Source organism: Anser anser (genome assembly GCF_964211835.1).
Source record: "Anser anser genome assembly, chromosome: Z".
Taxonomy (NCBI): Eukaryota; Metazoa; Chordata; class Aves; order Anseriformes; family Anatidae; genus Anser; species Anser anser.
Genome location: NC_139723.1, coordinates 64,542,869 through 64,566,854, shown reverse-complemented (window position 1 = coordinate 64,566,854; position 23,986 = coordinate 64,542,869). Strand labels below are relative to the sequence as shown.

Below are 23,986 nucleotides of genomic sequence, written 5' to 3'. Positions count from 1 at the left end.
GGAGGAGCATTTAATTTCCTTGCTCTGACAGAGACCTGTAACTGATCTGTTGCCATCAGTCTGTGTTGGTTGGATGATTAGTTTAGGATGTTCAGTGTGTAAGTATTAAAGCTGATGAAGTTTTCTGTCTCCCTGAGGACAGTGTTTACACTGATTAACTGCTTCTAATTTCAATGTCACTGGAGTCAATCTATTTAGACTTTGATCGACAGTCGTGAGTTCTTAGCTGTGCTGACTTCCATTAACCCACCCTCCCAGGTGTTTTAAAAATGAGAAAAGTTGCAGCTCATTACAACAACTTTCCCAAACATATCAGGAAAATGCTATCCAGTGTGAATTGCGCTTGATTTCTTTCCCTAGTTCGTTTAACTTTTGCACAGGGAGTCCCTTAAGTCTGCTGTTACAGATGGTGAGTAGGGCAGGTGGGTGGTGGCTGGTGGCAAAGCTGAATGCATGAAAATGGCTCTGAATAAGGAGCAGTATTCCTCTTGCACGGGGATGTTGTCTGGGGTTCTCCAAACTAGGATGCTATGGTGGCATAACAAAATGTTCCATTTACTTCACTGTCCTTCCATTGGAAGGTAGTGGGCCTGGCATTTTAGTTTGTGTGTTTACAAGTTATGAAAACAAAACAGATAAAAAAAAAAAAGCTGAATACTTTTTTATAGATGTATGTAAAACTTAATTTTTAAACTGTTTTCTTTGATTAAAAAGAAAAGTCTGTTATATTTTCATGTTAAAAAGGTTCATAAAGATTGTATGCTGTATTAGAATATTTAAAGTTTACTGGAATTATTCATTTTTAAACTTTAAAAACTTTTAAATAACACAATTTTAAGTTTAAAGTTAAAAAAACCAACTTGTATTCTAAAAAAAAAAGAGCTTTTGTACAAGTAAATTAATTTTTCTCACAAGGTATGGCTTAATTGACTGTAGCTGTGATGTTGAATGTGTAGAAATAGAGAAGTGCATGCTGTTTTAGAAGAATGATTGTATCCATCTTAAGGAATTACTTAGGAATTTCACCTTAAAGATAGTCTATTGCTGTTGATTTTAAAAGATGCATGGCCAGATGTGTGAGGACCGGAGAAGGTATGTGTGTATAATGGTCTGAGTGCAATGAATCATGCCTCTTAAATGTATCATCCTTTCATGTGAAGGCCTGAGAACATGGCAAACTTCGTTACTGCTCTTGACGTACCATATGGAGAACACATTTACCTACAGATTTATACTAGTGGTACTGCAGCCACAAAAAAAACTACTTATTTGAAGAAATGGTGTGACCTTTTTAGGGATGCTGCTAAGTGCTGGTTGAAAAAAAAAAAAAAAAAAGGCACTTGGAGAAAAAAAAGGCAAAGCAGGATGGGCTAATACTGGCTATGCAATACTGTATTTTTATTTTTTCCTCCAGCATTTGTGATCATGAAGTCAGGGTCCAAGTAGCATAGTACCTAGAGCAAGGTGAAATTTTTATCAGATATTTTTTGTTTCTCTTCCCTGCTGGACTTGCATTTCTGAACTGTAGTAATGCTTTTCTACTTGCCAAGATAGATAAATGTAAATTCAGTGATAACAGTTGGAAGTATCTCTTTTGTACTTCCTCATTAGTCTGCCTGTTTGCTAAAGTAGCTTGGAAGGAGAAGCTAATTTCTGGGACAAGAGCAAATAGGTAGCTTAGCTTATAGTATGGTTGGCTCACTCCACTACAGATAGCAAAATGTTGGATTAAAAATAGTATTTTGACAGATTCAAATTCTGATGTTTGATGCAAATGACTACAACAATATATTTAAGTTTCAGTTAATATTGTGTATCTATTCAGAAACGTTCTGAAATGGGAAGAGATGCTGTGACCATTGCTTTTCCTGAACATGTTTATGTTAAATGAGCTATAATACACTAGAGTAGTGGGAGGTTAATTTGAATTTGTATGTTACTTTACAACTTGTTAGAGCAGTAATGCTTACATGTGTTTATAAACAGTTCTAAGTAAACTCAGAAATTGGCAGATACACACTGCACACCCACAAAACACTTCCTTTCAATGATTTTTTTAAACTTATTTTTACTTTCTGCATCCCACGGTGAAAATCACGTGAAGTCATCAGAGGAAGGTAATAAACATCATAATCATCATCCACTAGAGGGAGCAAGATTTCAAATATTGTAATTAAGAATACTTACAAAAATGATTATTAGTACATTTACTACTAATACAAATGTACAGTCTAAGGAATGAATAAACCAATAACATCTTGTACTTCAACTTCCTATATAAAACAAGCTGTAGAACCTTTTCTACTATTTTTTGGGTTCATCCTATTACTCTCGTTTGAATTGTCATTATTTTTTTTTTAGGTAGAAGAGTATCTAACCTTTAAGACACATAATGATGGGAAATCCACTGTGTTCTGGTGGCTAAGGTGAAATAATGCAAACCTGTGCTTTCTCATCTGACTTCCACAGTTTGAACCTCTACTTCTAATATGTGTGAGTGAGGGACAGGATAGAGTTCGCTATGCCTACATCCTATGTATTCCCAAAAATCTCCTCATCCTGTGGATACATATACCAGATGACAAAGGTACTCCTATAGCCTTGGATAAAGTGAATAATTCAAGCTTTTCAAGCTGCATACTGTGGTTCTGCAGACGTCATTCCTGTATTATTTTTGAAATACTCTAGCCTCCCAGTCCTCATCTCCTTACTCCAGTGAGGGATTTTCCTGCTTGTGTATCTGTGGGAAGTGTATTCTTTTAACTATACTGTCACATAAGGAGCTCTTATCTAGCTGTGTACCTGTGGGAACACTTAAAATTCTTCGCGTTGTCCCTGCCTTCTACATTTCTACCTTACATTATGTCCTTTTTTTTTAGTGACTTCAAGTCTAGTAATAACAGAATGTCTGGTGTTCAAACAAGGCCACTTTATCCAATGATAAACTGTCTTGTTCCTGTTATTATTTGCCTCTTTGGTCTCATTGGCTCGGAAAAGTATTACATTTTTTTCCAGATCACTGATAGCAGTATCGAACGGTATTAAATGAAGAACATATCCCAATATGATCCACAGGAAACATTTAATGTGTAGTTATTTTTTGAAATCTCTGTATTGGTGTTTCCTGTATCTTACATAAATTTTTGCATTCTACTAATTAACTTATTAAAGCATTATGTGGAAATAGGTTGAATGTTTTACAAATGTCTCAGTGAATTGTTAACTCAAGTGTTTATTAATCAGGCTTGGAATCTCATTTTTAAAAAGATCTGTTTGGGCAGACTAGCTTATGTGTAAAACTGTGTTAAATGACGCTAAGTATGCTGCCATACCTGAATTCATTACTAATGGGAGCGAGTATCCTGTTTATTCTTTTAAAGGAGTGCTATGACATTATGGCTTAGTTTCAGTATTGTAGAATTTCTAGATATTCCAAGACTCTTTGAAAACAGCAATAATTTTGTCTGAGTGGCTCAGCCAGTTCCTTCATTACTTGTTGGATAATAGTTATCTGTCTAAAAAGGCACAATTAAAACAAAACAAACTCCTCCCTGCACGTCTGCAGCCTTTGCTGTAATCTAATGTCCTTCCAAATTATTGATAGAAGGAGAGGTGTTTATGTTACATTAAGCTGTGTTAAATACTCCTACATTCTGAAGAATAGAGAAAAGATGTGTTAAGGCAAGAATTACTTTTACCTTTTTTCATCAACCTTTTATGAATTTACCTTCCTAATCCAGTGTGAGGCCTGTACTATTTGTTAGGATTTTGCTAGTTTTAGCATATTGAAGGAACTCTTTATTGTTTGTACTGTTACTGGTAAACTTCTTTCAGTGTGTATCTTGTCATAAAGCTGTTGAGATCTGAACAGTTTGGAATGCTTTTGAGCAATGATTCCAGAGCGTTGTTCATGTTTTGAAAAACTCCAATGTGTATTGACTTAATTATCAGAGTGAAGAAGCTAGGCTAGATAATTTCTGCATTGGATTATTATATGCAAAATATTAATTTAGTATTGGTGTTGCATTTTGGTTTTAAAGATACACTGCCTATCTTTCTAAGTGTTCATGGTGGTGTTTAAAATCAGTAATTAGTACTGTATAATTAAAACGTTTCTGGAGAATATTTCTGTTGCTATTTATCACTGAAAGTAAATGTTGACATATTGAAATCTTTTTGCTTATGTATTGAATAGAAATCTTTCTCAGAAAAGATTCCTTTTGTAAGTTTGCTTTTGGAAATGTAATTTTCCTTAAAGCGAGGGTGGATTAGACAGCTTTTCTGACTTGTGTGACGTTTTTATCTTCAAGTGAATATAAAAGGGAAAGCTTAATGATCCTTATCATTTGCTTTGCTATGCGATACCTTATGTAATGCTTTGATAAATAAAACTCCTCAGCCAAGTTACATACATTATGAGTTGCCTACCATAAGTGATCAAGTTGCCTGAGCTGCTTTTTGTTTTGGGAGTGGCTGTATAGCTGAAACCCAAGTGACACCAAGGGGTGTTAAGGATGTGTTTGCAGGTTCTCATGTTGTATTTTATATAGTTTTGGGACACCCACAGAATTAAATTATTTCATTTGATTATCAGTAGCATTCTGTTGCAGGGAAGCATATCTTAACTGTCAGATACGCATTCAGAAGTGTGACATGGATTTGTGCCTAACAACTTTGCTTCTATGTATTTTGGAGCAGAGTTATGCAATTTATTTATTTATTCTTTGTCTAGTTCTACGTGTCAGAGGTAAGTAACTAAATTGTGCTGGCTTACTGGCTGTTGAGCCTGTATTTGTTGAGTTGTTGCAGAGATAAACAATATACTGCCTGAATTTAGAGTGAGAGAGGCTCCAGTTGAACGGATAGGTGCTGCCAAAGGAGTGATCCCGCTGCCCCTGCCTGTCTGCCTCACTATTAACTCCCTTCTGAGCCTGGTGCTGGGCCTCACTGAACTGAAAATGCTGGCTAAATGGGGGGAGAGGGTGGATCTGTAGACAGCAGCTGTGTAGTACCAGTTTGATTTGCTTGCAAAACCTCACTTTCCCTGGAGATGTTTGCGTTGAAATCTGGCATTTCTGTGGCACGGAAGGTCAAACTGCAGGCACCACTGTGGAAGCAACGTTGTTTATTTGGAGGCGTTATGAAGTCTTCACCCTCGTGTTGTGCTCTTTAGGATAAGGCCTGTGTTTCCCTTTATGAAGCATGTTCCTTCATGTAAGGTTGTTGTGGAACAATGCTGGACTTTTCACAACTACTCCCTTCATTTGCACACCTTCAGCAAAGTCTCAGTTCAGCCTCCTTACACATATGTCCACCCAGCACTTCAAAAAAATACTCAAGTCTTTGCCTTTGAGCTGGTGTCTGAAACAGCCTGACTAGTTAGCAGGACTGTTTGTGTCTGTGCATGGTAAGGTTAAGATGAAATTAGGCTTGAATTCACAAGTCATGTGATTCTGGGAGCTATTGCTTGTTGAATAGTAGTATGTGCAGGGTCTGGAGATGGAATTGTAAGGGTTTTGACCATCAGAAGCCACAGATTGAAATGACCTGTGTTCTGTCGCCATAAGAGGATAGAAACGTTCACCTTGAATTACTTCCCTCCTTTCTGCACATGGAAAAATCCAACTTATTAGATCATGAAACATACATTACAGTAGCCAGGTCTATGTAACGGCTTAAGGTACAATCATCTGTCTGGTTATACCCAGGAGTTGGCTTATTTTGCCATCAGAATTTGTCTACTTGCAAGCAGTGATCATCCTTTTATTCAGTTGGGTCTTTGCCCACATTGTAATAGACTGGTACAGCTTTATTTTTGGAAAAAAAACAAAACAAAACAAAACAAAAAACCACGTTTTTATGGGATGTCTCTAATCATTATTGTTAATACGGTAGAGAGTTTCACAAAGAAATCACGAGTTGAATTAGTCTGTCCTTGCAGGGGAAACGATTTCTAATAATTGGCCTAAGATGAAATAAATGGGTTTTGAGCTCCATGATTACCTCACAGATGATGTGCTTGGCTGAATGTGACTGAGTTAAGGAAACTGAACTAACTTCCTTCAGCTGCCTCTTAGGAAGGCTGAGGAGGGAAGGGAGCTTGCAGGGAAATGGGGGAACTGAAACTTTTCCTGCTTGATGGATGCAGATGAAAGGCTTGGTTATTACTCTTTAGTCAGTGCTGTTCACAACATCCAATAGGTAAAATTCCCTAGTTTAGTGATTGTATGCATTTTTTTTCCTCCCAAAATGCAAGTTTGCAAGTTACAGACAAAAGCTTGGCTACAGAGCAGAGAGGATGAAGTAGTGGAGTATACAGAAGAGATGTTTCTCAGTGCTTATGCAGAGATGGGGCTGTTTTTCCTTCTCATATGTAACTAATCTTTCTAAAAATGTCTTAATTTTAGAAGAGTTTTTAGACACTTGTGTTATGTTTGATCAGAGCTAGACTGACATTGTTTACAGTGGTGTGTCAGCAAGTCACGTCTGCAGGAGATTTGTCCTAAGGCCTTTTGGGGTAATTGCTGTGTGAACACCTTATCAGATGTCTATCTAAACCCATTTCAACCACGTTCTTTTTTAACTCTTACCTTAAACCTGTGCTTATCTTCCAATTTATTACTATTTTTTTAATTGTATCACCATGCATTCTCTGAGTAGGTTAAAGATTGTATGGATGACTTATAAAACTGTATCCCAATAAGACGTTCATCTGCATTCCCAAGATAAACACCTCTAGCCTGTTAGTTAGAGGACAGGTGCCTTCTTTGCAATGCATATTTCTGGGTGCTTTTCAAAACAATGGCTAACATCTGGATGCTCTGTTACTGGAAGCTGGTATCCTCAGAGTTGTGTCATGTGAGCCTTTCCAGCTCATCTCTGCAGCAGTCTGCATCACAAGGTCTTTCACCCAAGTGATGACTCCTGTGGCGGTTTCATGCTGATGGCCAGCTGAACTCCACCACAAGCCCTCTCTCACTCCCCCTCTGCAAAAGGGCATGGGGAGAAAATAGGATGAAAAAAGGCTCACAGGTTGAGATAAGGACAGGGAGATCTCTCACCAATTGCCATCATGGGCAAAAGAGACTCAGCATAGGGAGATTATATTTATTGCCAACTACTAACAGACTAAAGAAGTGAGAAACTAGAGGTACCTCCTCCTTGCCCCATCCACCCTCTTCCATCTCGTCCCCTGGAGTGGCGCAGGGGAATGGGGGCTGTGGGGATTCCTCTCCACTGCTCCCTCACGGTCACTCCCTGCCCCTGCTCCACGCGGGGTCCCTCCCACGGGATGCCGTCCTTCCCGAAATGAGCCTGCGGGGGCTGCCCACAGGCAGCAGCTCTTCAAGACCTGCTCCCACACGGCTCCGTACCACGGGGTCCATCCCCCAGGAGCAAACTGCTCCAGCACGGGTCCCCCACGGGCGGCAGCTCCCCCCAGGCCCCCTGCTCCTGCGTGGGCTCCTCTCCACGGGCTGCAGCTCCGGCCCGGGGCCTGCTCCTGCGGGGGCTCTCCATGGGCCGCAGCCTCCTCCAGGCCACATCCACCTGCTCCACCGGGGGCTCCTCCACGGGCTGCAGCGTGGAGATCTGCTCCGGGTGGGACCCGTGGGCTGCAGGGGGACAGCCTGCTCCACCAGGGGCCTCTCCACAGGCCGCAGGGGAACTGCTGCTGCCTGCCTGGAGCACCTCCTGCCCTCCTGCTGCACTCACCTGGGGGGCTGCAGGGCTGCTTCTCACTCCTCTCTCCCGGCTGCTGTGGTGCAGCAGGTTTTTTTTTGATTTTCCTTTCTTAAATCTGCTCTCCCAGAGGCCCAGCCAGTATTGCTCGTAGCTCAGCTCTGTCCCTTCTGGAGCCATCTGGAGCTGGCTCTGATCTGACATGGGGCAGCTGCTGGGCTCTGCTCACAGAGGCCACCCCACAGCACCCTGCTACCACACCTTGCCATGTAAGCCCACTACAGCTAGTTTGTACTTACGCTGTTTTTTTCTGTGTTTCCCATGTGTTTACTCCCACTATTGCAAACAACCCTCGGTGAATTAACTACAGCACTACATCACTGCCATGCTGGGCGGCTGGTGTGTCCGTGGGCTGCAGCTCCTACACCACCAGGATTCCGCAGGAGCCCTTCAGTGAAACGAGCAAGCCGCCGCAGCGCAGCACTGGCAGGGTTCGCCCCGTAGCTCCCGGGCTGACCCAAATCCCTACACGCCAGGCTTCCAACAGGGCCGCGGCGGGGCCCGGCCGCGCCGCCGCACACGGGACGGGCGGAGCCGGGGGCGGTGCGGGGCGGTGCCGGGGGCGGGCCGGGAAGTTTCCGTCGGTGCCGGTCGTTGCCGCCTCCCGGTCGCGGCGGCCCCGCGGCGCTCGGTGTGTGTGCGAGCGGCGTCGCCTCGCTCCCCGCTTCCCTCCCTCCCTCCCGCCCGGCGTATGGCGTGGGGCCGCCGGCGGCCGTGAGCGCCGGGCCATGGACATGTCGGACCCGAACCTGTGGACGGTGCTCTCCAACTTCACGCTGCCGCACCTGCGGAGCGGCTCCCGCCTGCGCCGCACGCAGAGGTAAGGCGGGCGGGCGGCTGCCCTTCCGCGGCCCGGCCGGGTCTCCTGCTCCTTTCCCCTTCGGAAGAGGGCCTTCTCCCCGCGCACCCCCCCCCCCATTTTTTATTTTTTACAGACCTTCCGCTCGCTCTCAATTGTTTGACCTTTTATCCGGAGCGCGTACTTTATATGGACAGCTCAGGGGAGCCTACTTCGTTCGGTGCTCTTAAAGAGACAGGTTTGTCTCCCTCCGATGGGCCTTTGTACTGCGGGAACGGCCTTTTCTGTTTCCCTGTACCATTTCCCTCCTTGACAGAAGGGGGAAAAAAGGTCTGGAAATAGCAAGCGCTAAATACAAGGTAGGGTTGTGCCACTGAAGGTTAGAAGAGTGGCAGGCTCTGGTGTCTTGGTCATTTTTTGTGCTGCGCCATCCCCTCGCAGTAAAGTGTGTGCCTCTGCCACAAGTAACAAAACTTTGTAGAAGTTTATAACTTTGTTCGTCACCACCCTGTTTGCCGCCTTGAGACCTACGGCTTGTATTGTTGAGCCCTGATATGCTCCTGTCTGCGAAACTGCCGTCGGTGTTCCCATACGTGTTAGCGTGTGTGAAACGTCTCTTCTGGCTGAAAAGTCAACGCAAAGAAGGCAGGATAGAGGCCGAGCAGAGCTGTCGGCTCCTAAGCCTTAAGTATTTGCGTAGTGATGTTTTTTCGAAAGGAAAAAATGACTGTGGAATGATAGAAGGTTAAAATAATAAAAGTTAAAATATTAAGTGGCACGTTTCGCATCAGTGCAAAGGTGTTCCTTCAGCGTACGTCTAACGTTTATGTAACTAACTCGCTAGTTGCAACTGAAGGCTTATTTTATTATTAATTATATCATTATATATATATATCGTTAATTATATTATGATATATATTATTTTTAAATGCTTAAATAGCATCTAAACTGAGTGTCCAAATATGCCTTATGCATTTTTCTGCTGCAAATATGTCTGTGTTTAAAAAGGGGAATGTGCTGGGGCTTTTTCACATCTTTTTCACTCTTCTTAAGTAGGTTTTCATATATGTGAAAACCTAAAAATAGTTCTTTTAAAGTACATGGCTCCAAGGCAGGTCAGGGAGAGAGACTGTGTTAGAACTCACAAGATATATGAAATACGTGTGTATCGCTTCTTAATTTTCATTTATTTCAATATTTGGATGCCTTTGTATTTCTCACACCCATTTTGTACTATGGAGTCATAGAACAGAATCATAGAATTGCTTGGATTTCTTGAAATATTTGAAAGATTTTTTTAAAGTAGTTCTGACTACTCTCTCAGTATTCTATATATGTGATATATATGCAGTTGCATTTTATGTATTACAGCAGCGTTCAGTATCTTGTACCCTCTCCTAGCAATACCAGTATGTGACATCACTGTGAAACTAAGAGGCTAATAGTGTTGTTTCAAAGTCGCTTACTGTTAACAGGCCCAGAAACTGATTCCAGGCTGGTTCCCTCATGCTCATCCCTTGGGGAGCTCAGCCTCTCCTCTGTTGCCGTTCCCAGGGGAGGGAGGGCTGACTAGCCCAGCTGTTACAGTTCTCTTCTGGAAGGCGGACGTGTCCCTTCCACCCCTCCGCTCATAACTCATCGAGTGATGTAAGTGGCGTATCCCAGGTGATAAAAACTTTCAGAGGAAATAATACGGACAGTGCAGATTCTCCTAGTTCTGCTGCAGAAACGGGCTTTGGTTAAATAAGGTGCCAGCTGGATCTGTGTTTTCTGAGCTCCATCTCATCTGGACTGTCTTCAAAGGCTCACAGTCAGTCACGGACTGTGACTGTTAGATGAAAAGGCTGGAAGGATAGCTGGTTACATGCCACAGGATTCTTCCTCTTCCTAGAAGACTGCTGGGAATTGGTAACCACTCATGTTCTGTATAGCTTTCCAGGCATTATAGAGGACCAAAGAATATGAACAGGCTTGAAGGAAGTCTGGTTCCTGTGATCTGCATCTGCTGGCTGGGCTTAAGTGAAAGTTTTGGGCCTGCTGATCCAATATTTTTTTAAAAAAGTTATTTTTCTTAGTAGTAACACTGTCTGTAAAACTACCATGGTTCTGCATGAAAACTTGGAAAGGGATGTTCACTGTCCTTTCTCGTGGGATCCATAGCTGGCTTTGGAACTCCTTGACAGTGTGAGAGCTTTAATTTTGTCCTGGATGGGCATTTTTTTTTCCCCTCTCAGCTTTGTCCTTCCTGCAGGTTCAGTTACTTTTGCCAATACTACCAGGATTATTGTGGCCTGGTAGACCCTATAGGTTCTATGTGCACTACCCTTTCTTTATGTTTGGTATCAATGAGAATTGCCTGCAAATACTAATGATTTTGTTTCTTTGTGCAGATTTCTTTGATGGAGGAATTTATTTCTCTTTGCTGAGATACTAATAAGTAAAGAACTTAAACATCACCCATTCTCCTTTGGGTTGCTGCATTAGGCATGGCAGCAGGGTTATAACATGGACATAAGACTTAATTTGTGGTCATTTGCTCACTAAAGTCTCTCATTAAGATTTTTTTTTATTCCTGCATTTCTGCAGTAGACCTAACTGAATTCAGTTGCAGCAGCTCTTGCTAGAAGTGATACCTGAACAAGAAATATCCCAGCCTGACTTTCAAGTCATGGAGTAGGTTTTCAGGACTGGCAGGTAGAAAAATTCTCTTCAATTATAAATCGGAGGCATTTGGTATTCAAATCACTGAGCCTATAAATGACATGGATTACACCATGTCCTTTTACAGAGAAGAGGCATGTATACAACCATATTAAGTTCCTTTTCTCTTGGTATAGGTGTAAGCCCTTCATTGTACTAATTTTGGGTTCCTGACTGAAATGGCATCCAATCTGGATTAGAGAATGGAGAGGGAACATGAGAGTAAGAGTGTTTACACATCTATTTACAGAGATAGATATGTAGATCTACATACGGATGTGTGTACACATCACATGTGCTTTTTCGTATTTTAAAATAAGTAAACTTCCTCTGCTGCATACTACCCTGCACAGTTAGCTCTCCTATCACTTCTCTCATGTGTCCACAACCTCTGTATTTTTTAGAAAACAAGCAAGCTAATGATTATTTTGTATGTGTTTTTTTCTCCCACCTCTTTGTGGTGATTGCACTGAAACAGCATTGTTAGGATCGTTCTTGCTTTGGGTCAGAGAGGTTATTTTTCAAAGCACAGAGTTAGGAATGGTTGCCCAGCTGTTTCTCAGCCAAAGTAGACTTTGGGATAATTTGTGTTGAAATTTCATGTCATTTGTGTATGGTTACTGAAGTGGTATTAAAGAGGCTTTCCTGATAGGGGATTAGCCAATCATCAAGTAGCCCTTCAAACATTCTCACAATTCGTAACCATTTCAGAAACATACAGGTGAAAAAAAATCAAAACTCTTACTGAAAATTCTTTCAGAGAACAGAGTTGTCTAATTTTCTTGTAGTGTTACTAGTTTTGGGATAGTCTGTTTCCTGGAAGACATAGAGCAAGCATTTTGAGCTTTTGTGGGTTGGCAGTTTGAGTAGATAGAGTGATTAATTTACAAAGTAAACACCTGCTATTGGTTATTGTATAGATTTTTTCTTTGTCAACATGATATTATGTGAAAGTATCCTGTGAATTGATTGTTTATTCAATAGGAGGTGTTAAAAGAGGTCCTGTTGGTGACATAAAAAATAACATATATTAAAAAAAAGGCATATTTATTAATGTAAAATCAGCTACAGGAGTTAAGTATCTTGTGTAGATGCCAGCTGAATCTGTCAGTGCTCCAACTTGAGTTATTTCGCTTTTGGTACATTAGAGGACTATCGGTTACAACTTACAAAAGATTTTTTTTTTAATTGTATTTGTGTTACTTTAGTGTATGCTTGGGAGTGTGGTGATTAGAAGAGCTTTATCTCTTCCCTGCTTTCATCTCTTTGAGTTTACCTTAACTCCTACTTGCAGGAGAAGGAGATACAGATGTTTATTGTCCTAATAGACGTTGCATATATTTAGGAAGATGATCTTTATCCTAAATTTGGGAGGAATAAGAAATAAGTATGTGCAGGCTATCTGCTTTAAAACACATTGCCATCGAATATGTGTTGTTAAAAGGTAATCTGTTGGACTAATGATCCCTCTGCTTCCTTTGCTAGATAGTGAAGTGCTAATGTAGCTTGGTAATTTTATTTCCTTTCATTCACAGTAGGGGTTGTGCATTAGGGGGGATAGTCTTACAGTCTCACTGTCAAAGTGAATGCACTTTTGTTTTTATTCTGGTTGGTTTACTTGGCCAGTCTTTTTGTTCAAGCAATTAAATTTCAAGTTCTGCTTACAATTGAATATTGGCAACAATCGGTTTTCTCCAGTGAGCCATCATTGTTTCTTAGCTTCAGCTAGACTGATGAAGATTCTTCTGGTCACATTCCTGTGGTTTTTTTTTTTTTTTTGCTTAGTCTTTACACTGAAAAAAAACTATTTTCTTAGAATTAAATCAAGATCCTCATGGTATGACCAAAGGCTCTGACTGTAGAAAACCCATAGAAAGCAACCATAAGACTGAGATTTAAAAAAAAAAAAAAGAAAGAAAGAAAGCTTAGAAAGTGCGGGAATATGCTGCAAGCCATAATTTTACTTATTTATATATTAACCACTGTGGTTAGTGTCTGCTGTTACAGAGCAGGAGACAGTCTTTGTCCTTACCCAGAGAATCAAAAGGACAGCAGTCCAGACTTCCCTTCATTAGCTGTGGCTGTTGGGACACATCACACAAAGTGGGCACATTACACAGAGATTTAGTCCTCCCACTTTGTTTGAGCTTGTTTTACATCTGCTGTTGATGTCCTGCAGAGCCATTGAAGTTCTTCCTCTATTAGAAGTTGACTGATCCTTCTCAAATGTAATTTTTAAGCATTAACAAGCGCTCACTCATGTGGTTGTTCATAGTTGCCTCTTCTGTGGCACCTTCTGTCAGAGATTCAAACTTCTGGTAGCAGTAAGCTCGCACAGCTCGTTGTGTGGCTGCACATACTGATTGATGGACTTGGGTCTGGTAATTCTTTGTCAAAGCTGGAAGCGATGGCTAGGTAAGGATCCCGGGGTGGGCTCCCCATGAGCTAGGTGCATGTTTCAGCTTGTGTGACTTAGGAAGTAGAAAACAGAAGTGGAAATTATATGGTCAGATATTGGATATGAAACCATTAGGTAGTTGGAACTGCCATATTCAGAATATGAAGGTACTGCCAACTGATTTATGTTGAACACTGTTAATGGTGCTTACTAAGTGGCACACTAACTTAATAATGGTGTAAAGCTGTTCCACAGATCACATTGAGTTCTTTCGTGTGTATTGCCACATATATAGGCTGTAGACATGGATCAGGAAGTTATGTCACTTAAATATATATATATATATATATATATGTTAGGAGGTAGATTCGTTGAAAGGAACACTGTTATTGCACAAGGATAGATGTGTATGTAACTCACTGTGTTTCCCAAATTGAGAAAAACAGTAAGCTTTGTTAACCTTGATTCACCCTTGTTCAACAGGTGTGTCAGATTCAGTAACAGCTCACGGATTTTCTCCTGAGAACCTTACATTTACGAAGTCACTGACGGCAGTAACTCTGGAATTTTAAAGCCTCCAGAGAATACAGTATCAATACATAAAATTATGTTTAGGCATAGTACATAAGCATTGTGTATTGGGCTCTTTATTTCATTTGGTGTGTTTATGGCGTAATGCTGTGTGTCCTTAGCTTACTTAATTTTTAATGGGACTTAAGTTTTCTCTGGTAAAGATGTAGGAGGAGATCACCCAGGCTTTACATTCTTGGCATTTTTCTATGGGTTTCTAAAACTTCTAAAAAGTTCTAAGAACTTCTCGATACTAATGTTTCAGTACTTTCTTTATAGGAATACATATTCTATATACTGTTGATATTTGTATTTCTATATACTATTGATGTATTTGTATTAGTTACATCTGCTACAGTATAATCTTGCACCTTATTAAAACTGAGATGACTTCTAGTACAGCCTTAAATCTCATGGTAGATCAGTTCTGTGATTTTCTTTGAAATGCTCAAGCCAAATTGAATAGTAGCAAACTAGAAAACTCTTCTTGGCATGGTTCCCAGTAAATATAAACATATCACAGAAATGTTGTAAACCGGAACAATTCCCAGATTGATCTACCCAATAGAGAGAGCTCAGAACTAACAACTGTGCATTACTAGTATTCCTGCCACTGACAGATAAGTACAAAAATATTGGGGTCATGCCAGAATAAATATATCAGCTTTTTCTCCCTTTCTTTCAGTTACTAATGGTCTTCCCTAAATAATTGTTTAGGAGTAAGGAAAACCGTCATGCTCTATTGTTCCTGAAAGATTATAATTATTATTGTAAGTAGAATCTGTTATTCCCATGAAATACCGGCATGTTCGGTTTGGTGATTAGAAAGTAAAAACTGCTGCAATTTCCTTCTCCCACCCGTTCTTTTTTCAGCATATGTAGTAATTATGGAGATATGTTAACATGTAATAGCCTGCTTTTGATCCCTATCATTTGGCTGTAATATAGGTTTAAAATGATACGTTAATGAAAAATTGTTAAAAGGTTACCCACAAGTTGATTTTTTTAATCATCTTATGAAAATGTTGAAGATGATGTCAAGGCACTGCTTACTGATAGGAAAATGGCTGTTTTATCCATGAACTTTGTGTCTGTCTTGATGAGGCTGTTTTAAAACACATAATTATGAACATCCAAATAAATCATATGTAAATCAAGGATACATATACTGTCTTACAAATATTTTACTCTAGTTTGTGTGTTTGCATGTAAGCTTTTTTAAAAATCTATATTAATGATAGGTAGATCAAGGTAGTCCTATGTAAATTCAAGTGTGTTGATTTGGTTACTGAAGAAATACTGTTCCTCATGCTGCTTAATTTGCTGAAACAAATACTAATGTCAAGAGTTGCATATTGAAATACTTTTACTAAAAATGTCTATACCATCAGATCTCTTAGTGCTTGAATATATTATTGCAATGCAGAGTTTAAAAAGCATGCCTTAATGGCAGTAAGGTGGTTATAAAAAACAATCTGACTTCTTGTGTGTGTCAATAAGGGAATACATCAGGCTGAAAACTTATTTGTCTGACAGAATTCATATTTTTCAGGGGACTTGCATGACTGTGAACTTATAGGAGAGGAAATGCTAGCAATATCAGTGGATTCTTATGTTTATTTTTATGTGCATCTGTATATAAGTATACATCCGGACCAACTAAATACACACGCATGGGTGCACAGACATTTGTATACATAAATATTCAAGCAGTAGCTTTAAAATAATACTTGTTGAGAACTTGATTATTAACATTATAAGGTCAGTTCAACAATCTGAAAAAAATTACTCTTGTGCTTTGTTCAAAGACACATTGAGGCATGAAAGAAGCTATTTCATCTGCAAGGGGATTTATGCTGTTTATAGTGTGCGTTTGTACTATAGCTTTGGAAAATTACCCAAGTACAGCCATTTCTGATCTTGCTTCTGGAAAATGTGGCTTGTCTCCTAAAACTGAAGAAGGATTCTGGGCTCTATTCCACCATTGGAAGAAGTAGTTGGTTTATTTGATATTTTTATTTGTTTATTTGAATATGACTAATTGAAACTAGCATAGTATTTACATTGTGAAATATCATGAAATCTACTTGTATTTCCCTTAAGAAATGGAGAGAGAATTCCATTTTTTAAAATCCTTTAATTTCCAAGGAAATTATATTAATATGAATTTTGTCTGGAGTTTAACTTGAGAGGGCTGATAAAAGTCATTTTGTTTGAATGCTGGTACTTGTTATCTGGGATTGTTTTAAGTAGCACTCAAGATGCTTATAACTGGAACAGTAGTGGAGGATGAACTTTTCTCTTTCTCCAGCTGCTTTCTTTACTGCATTTGGGAACAATGTGTAGTCAGTCTTCTCTTTCTGGCTGCTGGGCCCCCCCATCATTCTGTACAGGATTTGGCATGGGCTCACGAGCAGAATTGTACTTCTCAAAAGAGACTTGCACACGTGGAACAAGATGCAGTGTTGGACCCTTTGCTCTTTTTACACGTATCTGGGAGAGAGGAGTTTATATAATAAAATCTGACATGTTAAAGCTGTATGCCAGAGATGAGTTCCTGCAAAAAGCCTTTACTTTGTTTCTGAAATACATTTAAATATGATGTTTTAATGCATCAGATTTAAATCCTAAAATTGTTAGGGGGAACATGGGGACAGTGTTTTGAACTAGCTGACCTTCCTTTGATCAAAGTGTGAGTATAATGAATCAGCTTCTAATTTACATTTATGTTCTTAAAGCTTTTAAGTTTCTCTTTGGGAAACTGGTATTATCACTTCTTGGGTGAGCTGCTGAAATTTTCTGGAAAGATATTCCTACGCAAAAATGTATGGAAACATCAGAAGTAGGGAGGAAAAAAATGGCTGTAAGAACAGCTAATTTTGTAACTACTTATTACAATGTCCAGCACCCCTCCCGTCCGCTCTGCGAACCGAACTAAACCCAAGTGGAACATGAGAACTTGTTTGTGTGCCTGCTGGCCGGGTATGACCAAGAGGCAGGACCTTCCTCCAGCCAAGAGGTGGTGACAGTCTGGGGAAGTGTCCCACAGGTGGCACTGCAGCGGCCACAACAAGTTCTCTTGCACTCTGTAGCGAAACAACAGCGAGCAACCCAAAAGGGAGTTTGTCAGAGAGTGAATGGGACATGAGAGCTGAAACTTTTGCAGGAGGGCTGTGATGAAACACAAACCCATAGAAAGTGGAGCTTCCCTAGTTCTTCTGTTGACAGAATTATTTGCAACAGATGTGTGTCATTTAATTTAACAATATATAGCTTAATGCCAGTGAGTCTAGAAATCCTAGAGCCAAGTTATCCCTTCAGACGTGGGTATTTCCTGCTGGTTACAGTGTGTGCTGACTGAGAGAGGGCAAAATTATTTATTAGAATGTTTCAGTAGGTAAATAAATATGTTTGCAGATTTAACATAGTTCAAGCATAAGCATAATCAGTTCTTGGTGCATCAGAAATGGGATAGTGATGATGAGAATAATTTAGAGTTTTAAGTTTCTACCAAGTGTCTTGGTGTTTACCAGAATTTGTTGTCAGGACAGCTTTCATAATGCAAATCAACACACAGCTTTTTTATTTCCTTCTATGGAAACTGGAAAAAAGATGTGTGAATGTTAAGCCATTCATCTGACAATGTTCATTGCTAATTCATAATTAGCTAATGTCCTTTGTGATAATAATGTTAACCCTCTCACAGTTAACTGATAAAAAAAATAGAATGTGTGTATTTGTTTTACAGATTTCCTTTTTCAGTGAGTCTAGGCTTGTCTAGCTGCTTCTTATGCATGGATATGTCAAGGGAATTTCCATAAGTGCTGTAACAGGAGAAGCAAAGGCAGTCAGACAAGTCCAATATGCTCTATTCACCTTGTCTGCAAACACCCCACGCAAAAGGATGATTATGTCAGTGCACTGTACAGTCAAGTCTTACCAGAACATCTTCCTTGTGCTTCCCCCACATGATGGACAAAGAAAATTTGTAACATGCTTTGTAAGCGAGGTTTGTTTTTTGTTTTGTTTTGTCTTTTCCCTTACCTGGAGTTTGGTGATTTGGCTTCTCCCCCTGGTCCTTCTGCCATGTTTTGGTGATTGAACTGTTCTGTTTGGAGGCATCTGCTCTCCATCTGTGACCTATGACTAATGAGAGAACATGAGTTCTCTTGGGAAATATACTTCAATCTCATTTTTTTTCCTTCCTGAGTGTCTCACATGTTCTATTCTGTCTTGCCAAATGTCAAAATATTATCTTTTGCAAGTCTTTGAAGAGTGAATGCTATTGGTGGAATAAAATTTCTAAACCAAAAAGTGAAGTTTCTTCACCCTTTTTCTTACATGTGTTCCCCAAAGCTTAGAACAGAAAATTCCTTTTCTTTTTTTCCTTTTCTGTATGGAAATGTTTTAAAGGAAATTCAAAACATACTAGAGTGTATGAATATAGTAGATTAATTTATTAAATATGCAAATTGTTTGTGTGGGTCAGACCTAAGCATTCAGCATTATCTATAAATTAATACCTTTTAACCATCATGTGTTTCCTTCTTCTGATTCATAAATTATAAGGCAAGAAGAAACCAGTAGGATCACCTACTCTGACATTCTGCAGGAAACATGACATGGAGTAATAGTGCTAGAGATTTAGTAATTTGGTCTTCTCAGCCAAGGTAATGTGTTTACTTAATCATTGACAAATTTGAGAAAATGAACACTCAGAAAAACAGGATCCAGGAGCTAGAGCTTCAGAAGTGGTAGTCATATTCATTGCATGCTAGAAGTCCAGCACGCAAATGAAATGAGATATTGCTGAACATAGTTTTAATGCACACGTAATACGTGCATGTAAAATATTAAAGTATCTGCAGAGTTTTAGGTGATTACATTTTAAGCATTCTTCTTTTTTACGTGAAGGTGTTACTGTAAAAGTAAGTATTCTAACATATGCGTGCTAAAGGTGCATATAACAAGATATTGATAGCCAATGTAATTACCCTATTTTATGGAAAAGCTCATACGAAAAAACATTTTGTAGTTATGGACATTGTTAGTGTCAGAGGAGGGATTAAATTTCTTGAGCTTCTTGCTCAGTGGGTTGCATTATACAGTGGCCTCTTTGGAAGCAGGTAGTGCCACACAATAGAAATGAACGTTGGAGGTACCTTTTTCATTCTGTTTTTCATACATCTTTACAAACATTTCAAAAAATATTTACAAATATTTGCGTGGTCAAAAATATTTTTCTTCTGTGGAGACTTTGTTTACCAAACCACTTTTCTGAAAGATACCAAGGAACAGTGTGAACAAAACACTTGTAAACCATGACTGGGGGACTTTGCTTATCAGTAGATGATAGCCATCGTGTGCTTGAAGGCAGCAAGTACTATCAACACAACCGTTCAAGATAAATGAAGGCAAATGTAGGACTTCCACTTCAAATACTGTAGAAGTACAAGTAGTTAAAATATAATTCTTCATATAATGATTTGGGAGGAATGTGGTGCTTTGTTTTTCTGATAAGTGAATGGTATGAGACTTTTTGTTTTTAAACCATTTGTATTTAATACTTACCTTTTTATGAGAGCAATGCCAGTTAATCTACTGACTCGGGCGTTTATTAGATGGTGGATTCCCACGAGTCCAATGTCCAAGTGAGGGCTACTGTTCCCTCAAAAATCTTGCAGAACAAGGGAAACTGATGCGAGAAGTAATTTGCTCCTGGCTTTACGACTGTGGGGGGACTAAAGGTTTTGTTTGTTTCTTTCTTTCTTTGATTCTCTTATAGTGGTATTCACAAAGCATAAAACGTTTTACAAACAAAAGCAAAGATGGGAGAAATGGCAGTTTTGTCCTTTCTGTACATTGCTTCTTAAGGCATACTTCTGCTGTGATGCAGATAGAAACCTTAAATTAGGTAATGGGCTAATGGGCCGGATGAGTAGTGAGGTGATTACTCTTCCTGATGGCCAAGAATTGTAGCACACCCTTTTTCTGTCACCTTACCTCATCCACACCCTCTTCTAACCTGTTGGAGATGTTTGTCTCATCTACATGTTATGCCTAAGTTTTTAGACTGTGTAAGCTTTTTCCAGCAGAGGCTGTCATTTGTCGTGTATGATGTCTAGAACAATGAGGTCTTGGAGTAGTATTGCATGTATGAAGAGGAGTAATGTTTTTCACAACTATGTTCTTTCGCACGTTGCACCAAGTGATTTTATTCTTGAGAGTAGCAGGAGGTGTGTTGTCTTCTCATTTGTGAACAGATCTTGGAATAAAACTGGACCACTCCAGTTTTGCCTCATTTCTGTAAATTGACTCCATTGCAGTCTGAAGAAGGAAGGCCACAGTCTGAAATGGTTTTACAATTTTGAACAACAAAAAACATCAAGTCAGAATTTAGTTTTACATAAAATCTAGAGAAAAAACACCTGAAGTCAGTGCATTTATCGTTTATCCCAAATGCTTTTTCAGACAAAAGCATCATTGTATCTACCGGTCTTTTTTAAAAAAAATAGATGTATGTTTATTGTGAGGAATACCATGTGGCTGTACATTTGTGTACATGTGACTTTCTGGTTTCTGGAAGAAAAGAGATGTGTAAAAACAAACACAGATTACTTTTTCACATATTTGCTGTATTTTAATATTGGAAAATAAAATGCACAATATTGTGAATGTACTTGTTGAGTACGGCGGTTACCAAGATTTCAAGTAAGTGTATATGTATACTTAATTGATTTGATGACTTTGAAATAAGTTGGAAAGCACCTTCCTCTAACAGTGAAAGATAATAGTTTTGCTTAAGGCTTACTGGATATTTTTTTCCTTCCCTTCTCCCAGTACACTGAATTTATAAAAAGACAATATTGAATGATACTATGTACTACTTGTATTGAAAATATGTATGTGAGGGTATGATTTCTCTTGAATGAGAAATTTTGACTTCCACGTTGTACTCTGGTTGCACACCACCACTTTGCCTCAACAAGATCATTGAATTTCTATGCTTGTCTTCACATACGTAGTACTGAGAAGCTTCTGAGGAGGCTATCAGGACAATTTACCTGCTTTTTATACTTGGCTAATGCTGTGATAAGAATTTGGTTTGTTAAGTGTAGCAATACGTAATTTTTCAGTTTAATCTTAAAACATCCTCATTGCACTTCATTGTCATCGGTGATAAGTTGTCTTGAATGATCGTGTTGTATGTATATAATAGTTACAGGCCCATTTTTGTTAGTCTGGCAGTTTGCAGAGGCTTGATTCCATCACAAGGTATGTTGGTTTCAAATCAAGCGTTGGCTGAGAAAAACTGGGGGTTTGCTTAACATTAATATTTTTGCTGTCAAAATGATTAAACCTCCTCTTCAGTTAGCTTGTTGAGATCTTGAGAAGCAACCCCAGGCTGAAAAAATACACAGCTGATCTGGCTTTCTGGACGTTGGATGTTTTTTTTCAGAAGTGCGTGCTTAACTACCCTTACCCTAAAAAAAAAAAAAAAAAAAAGGTAGTGATCTCTAATGATCTCACGTGGTTGGCAGCCCAGATTCATCTGAAAAACAGCACTGTGCCCTGCAGCACCATACTGGGGTGTGTGCTTAACACTGACTCAGAAGAGGAGATCATCATTTCCTGCAGCAAGCTAGTTAGCCTAATGCTGCGTAGCCTGAGATGTGGCAAAATCACAGCACGAGGTGATATGGCTACAGGCATTTGGACTATTAAAGCTAGACTTGTAAAGGATATGACGTGTAGTTTTCTATCATGTTGCAGCATTTTTCTCATCTCTACCAACGATGAATGACATGTTACTACTTTTCTACAGCGAAAAGTATGTTTTGAGACATTATTGAATAGGAAGACCAGAATTTGTCCTTTGGAGAGAGTAACTAAATTAACTTTTAAAGGTATAGCTAATGCAGCATATTGAACAGTCAATTAAACTAACTTGTTTTTCGATTTCTACTGAGCTGTAATATCAAGCCTCCGAGTACCAGTAATGTAATTTTCAGTCCAGCTTTAGTCCCACAGAATTTCTTGGGAGCCTTGCAGATATCTGCAAAATGTTGCTGTGTCTCCTGTGTCTCTGATTCCCTCTGTTAAGTAAGTGTGAAGCTGTTGTTATTGTTTATTTACTGAAAAAAAAAAGAATTAAGAAAAATAAGGGAACAAAATACGCTATTTTTCTCTAAGAACTTGAAGAAATAAAGAATCTGTATGAATTTGTAAGCAGTCCCCTCAATCGTGTGACATCTAATTGAATGCTTTAGAAGCAAGGGATTACTGAATTTCACCAAGTTTCAGGAAAAAAAAATACGAATTATTGAATGCCTATTTACCAAGGAATGTCTTGGTATGTTGGTTTTTGTTTTTAATTTATTGCTAACTTTTTAAAATTTAGTTGTCATTACTTTCCTGTATCAGCTAAATTTGTGCTAGTCACAGTGAGGTAAAAGATTATACATTCTAGTAAAAACTAGTCAGATCTCTTTAATCAGTTCAAGTTAGGTTGAGAAAACAATCAGTCACTTTTTAATTGGTCACACACCCATATGTACATCAAATTAGTTGTCCAGCCCTTCCTAACTGTGTTACCGTGATCTGCACAAACTTTCTTGAGATTTTGAAGGACTGAAAAATCATTCTGGTTTAATGTTGAGTTATGCATTTGTAAAAGGGAGTTGATTTAAAAAGCATGTGATTGTGTTAAAATTGATTTACATGAATGCTTTATCATTTAATTTATGTCTTCAAAGGCAGAATCTGTTTATATGAGTAATGGTGATTTTTATAGCTGTCATTTGAAGACGGAAAATAACAATGAATGTCTCTCCTCTTTTATTATAGAATCACAGAACTGTAGAATGATTTGGATTGGAAGGGACCTTTGAGATCACCCTGTTCCAGCCCCCTGCCATGGGCAGGGACACCTCCCACCAGACCAGGCTGCCCAAAGCCCCATCCAGCCTGGCCTTGAGCACCTCCAGGGATGGGGCACCCACAGCTTCTCTGGGCAGCCTGTGCCAGGGCCTCACCACCCTCTGAGTAAAGAACTTATTCCTAATATCTAATCTAAATCTCCACTCTTTTAGTTTAAAGCCATTTCCCCTTGTCCTATCACTCCACTCCCTGACAAGAGTCCCTCCCCAGCTTTCCTGTAGGTCCCTTTAAGTACTGGAAGGCCCCTGTAAGGTCTCCTTGGAGCCTTCTCTTCTCCAGGCTAAACAGCCCCAACTCCCTCAGCCTGTCTTCATGGGAGAGGTGCTCCAACCCTCTGATCATCCTCATGGCCTTCCTCTGGACTTGTTCTAATACATCCATGTCCTTCTTGTACTGGGTCCCCATAACTGAACACAACACTCCAGGTGGGGTATATATTCAATATGTTTGTGGAAGTGACTTTTGCTGGCATTCTCTTGTCTTTCGTATACATGCCTTGGTTTGGCTTTTGAGCTCAACGTCTGCTGGATTTGGAAAGCTGGAAATCTTGGAAAAAGAATCTTGGAAAAAATCTTGGAAAAAATCTTGGAAAGATTTGAAAAATTGGGCAAGAGCTTGTATTAGTAGAAAGTTAAATGTTTGACAGATTAAATCACTGAACCAAATTAGAGGTTTGGGGCATCTATTTTGCAAAATCCAGGAAATGAAGGATTACTGTTTAAACTCTCAGAATGTTCTTCCTTACTGTTACAAAGGTTAGAAGATCACAGATTGCTACATTTAGTAGTTCCACTTGAACGTATCTTTATCGTATCAAAAAGAAGTATGTAGAAATGGTG

General features: G+C 39.4%; 1 protein-coding gene across 11 annotated transcripts in view; it reads left to right on the top strand.

Annotated features, from left to right (window-relative positions):
* The window catches only part of MAST4 (microtubule associated serine/threonine kinase family member 4), a 303,813-nt gene that overhangs the window by 191,006 nt on the left and 88,821 nt on the right, over positions 1-23,986 (top strand). The window contains exon 1 of one of the 11 annotated variants that reach the window (XM_083816629.1): positions 8,299-8,560. The exons of the other annotated variants lie outside the window; for them this stretch is intronic. Within the exon in view, the coding sequence (XP_083672755.1) occupies positions 8,469-8,560 (92 nt within the window). The 5' untranslated portion in view covers positions 8,299-8,468. Of the gene's footprint in view, positions 1-8,298; positions 8,561-23,986 lie in introns of those variants that run through there. 11 annotated transcript variants of the gene reach the window in all.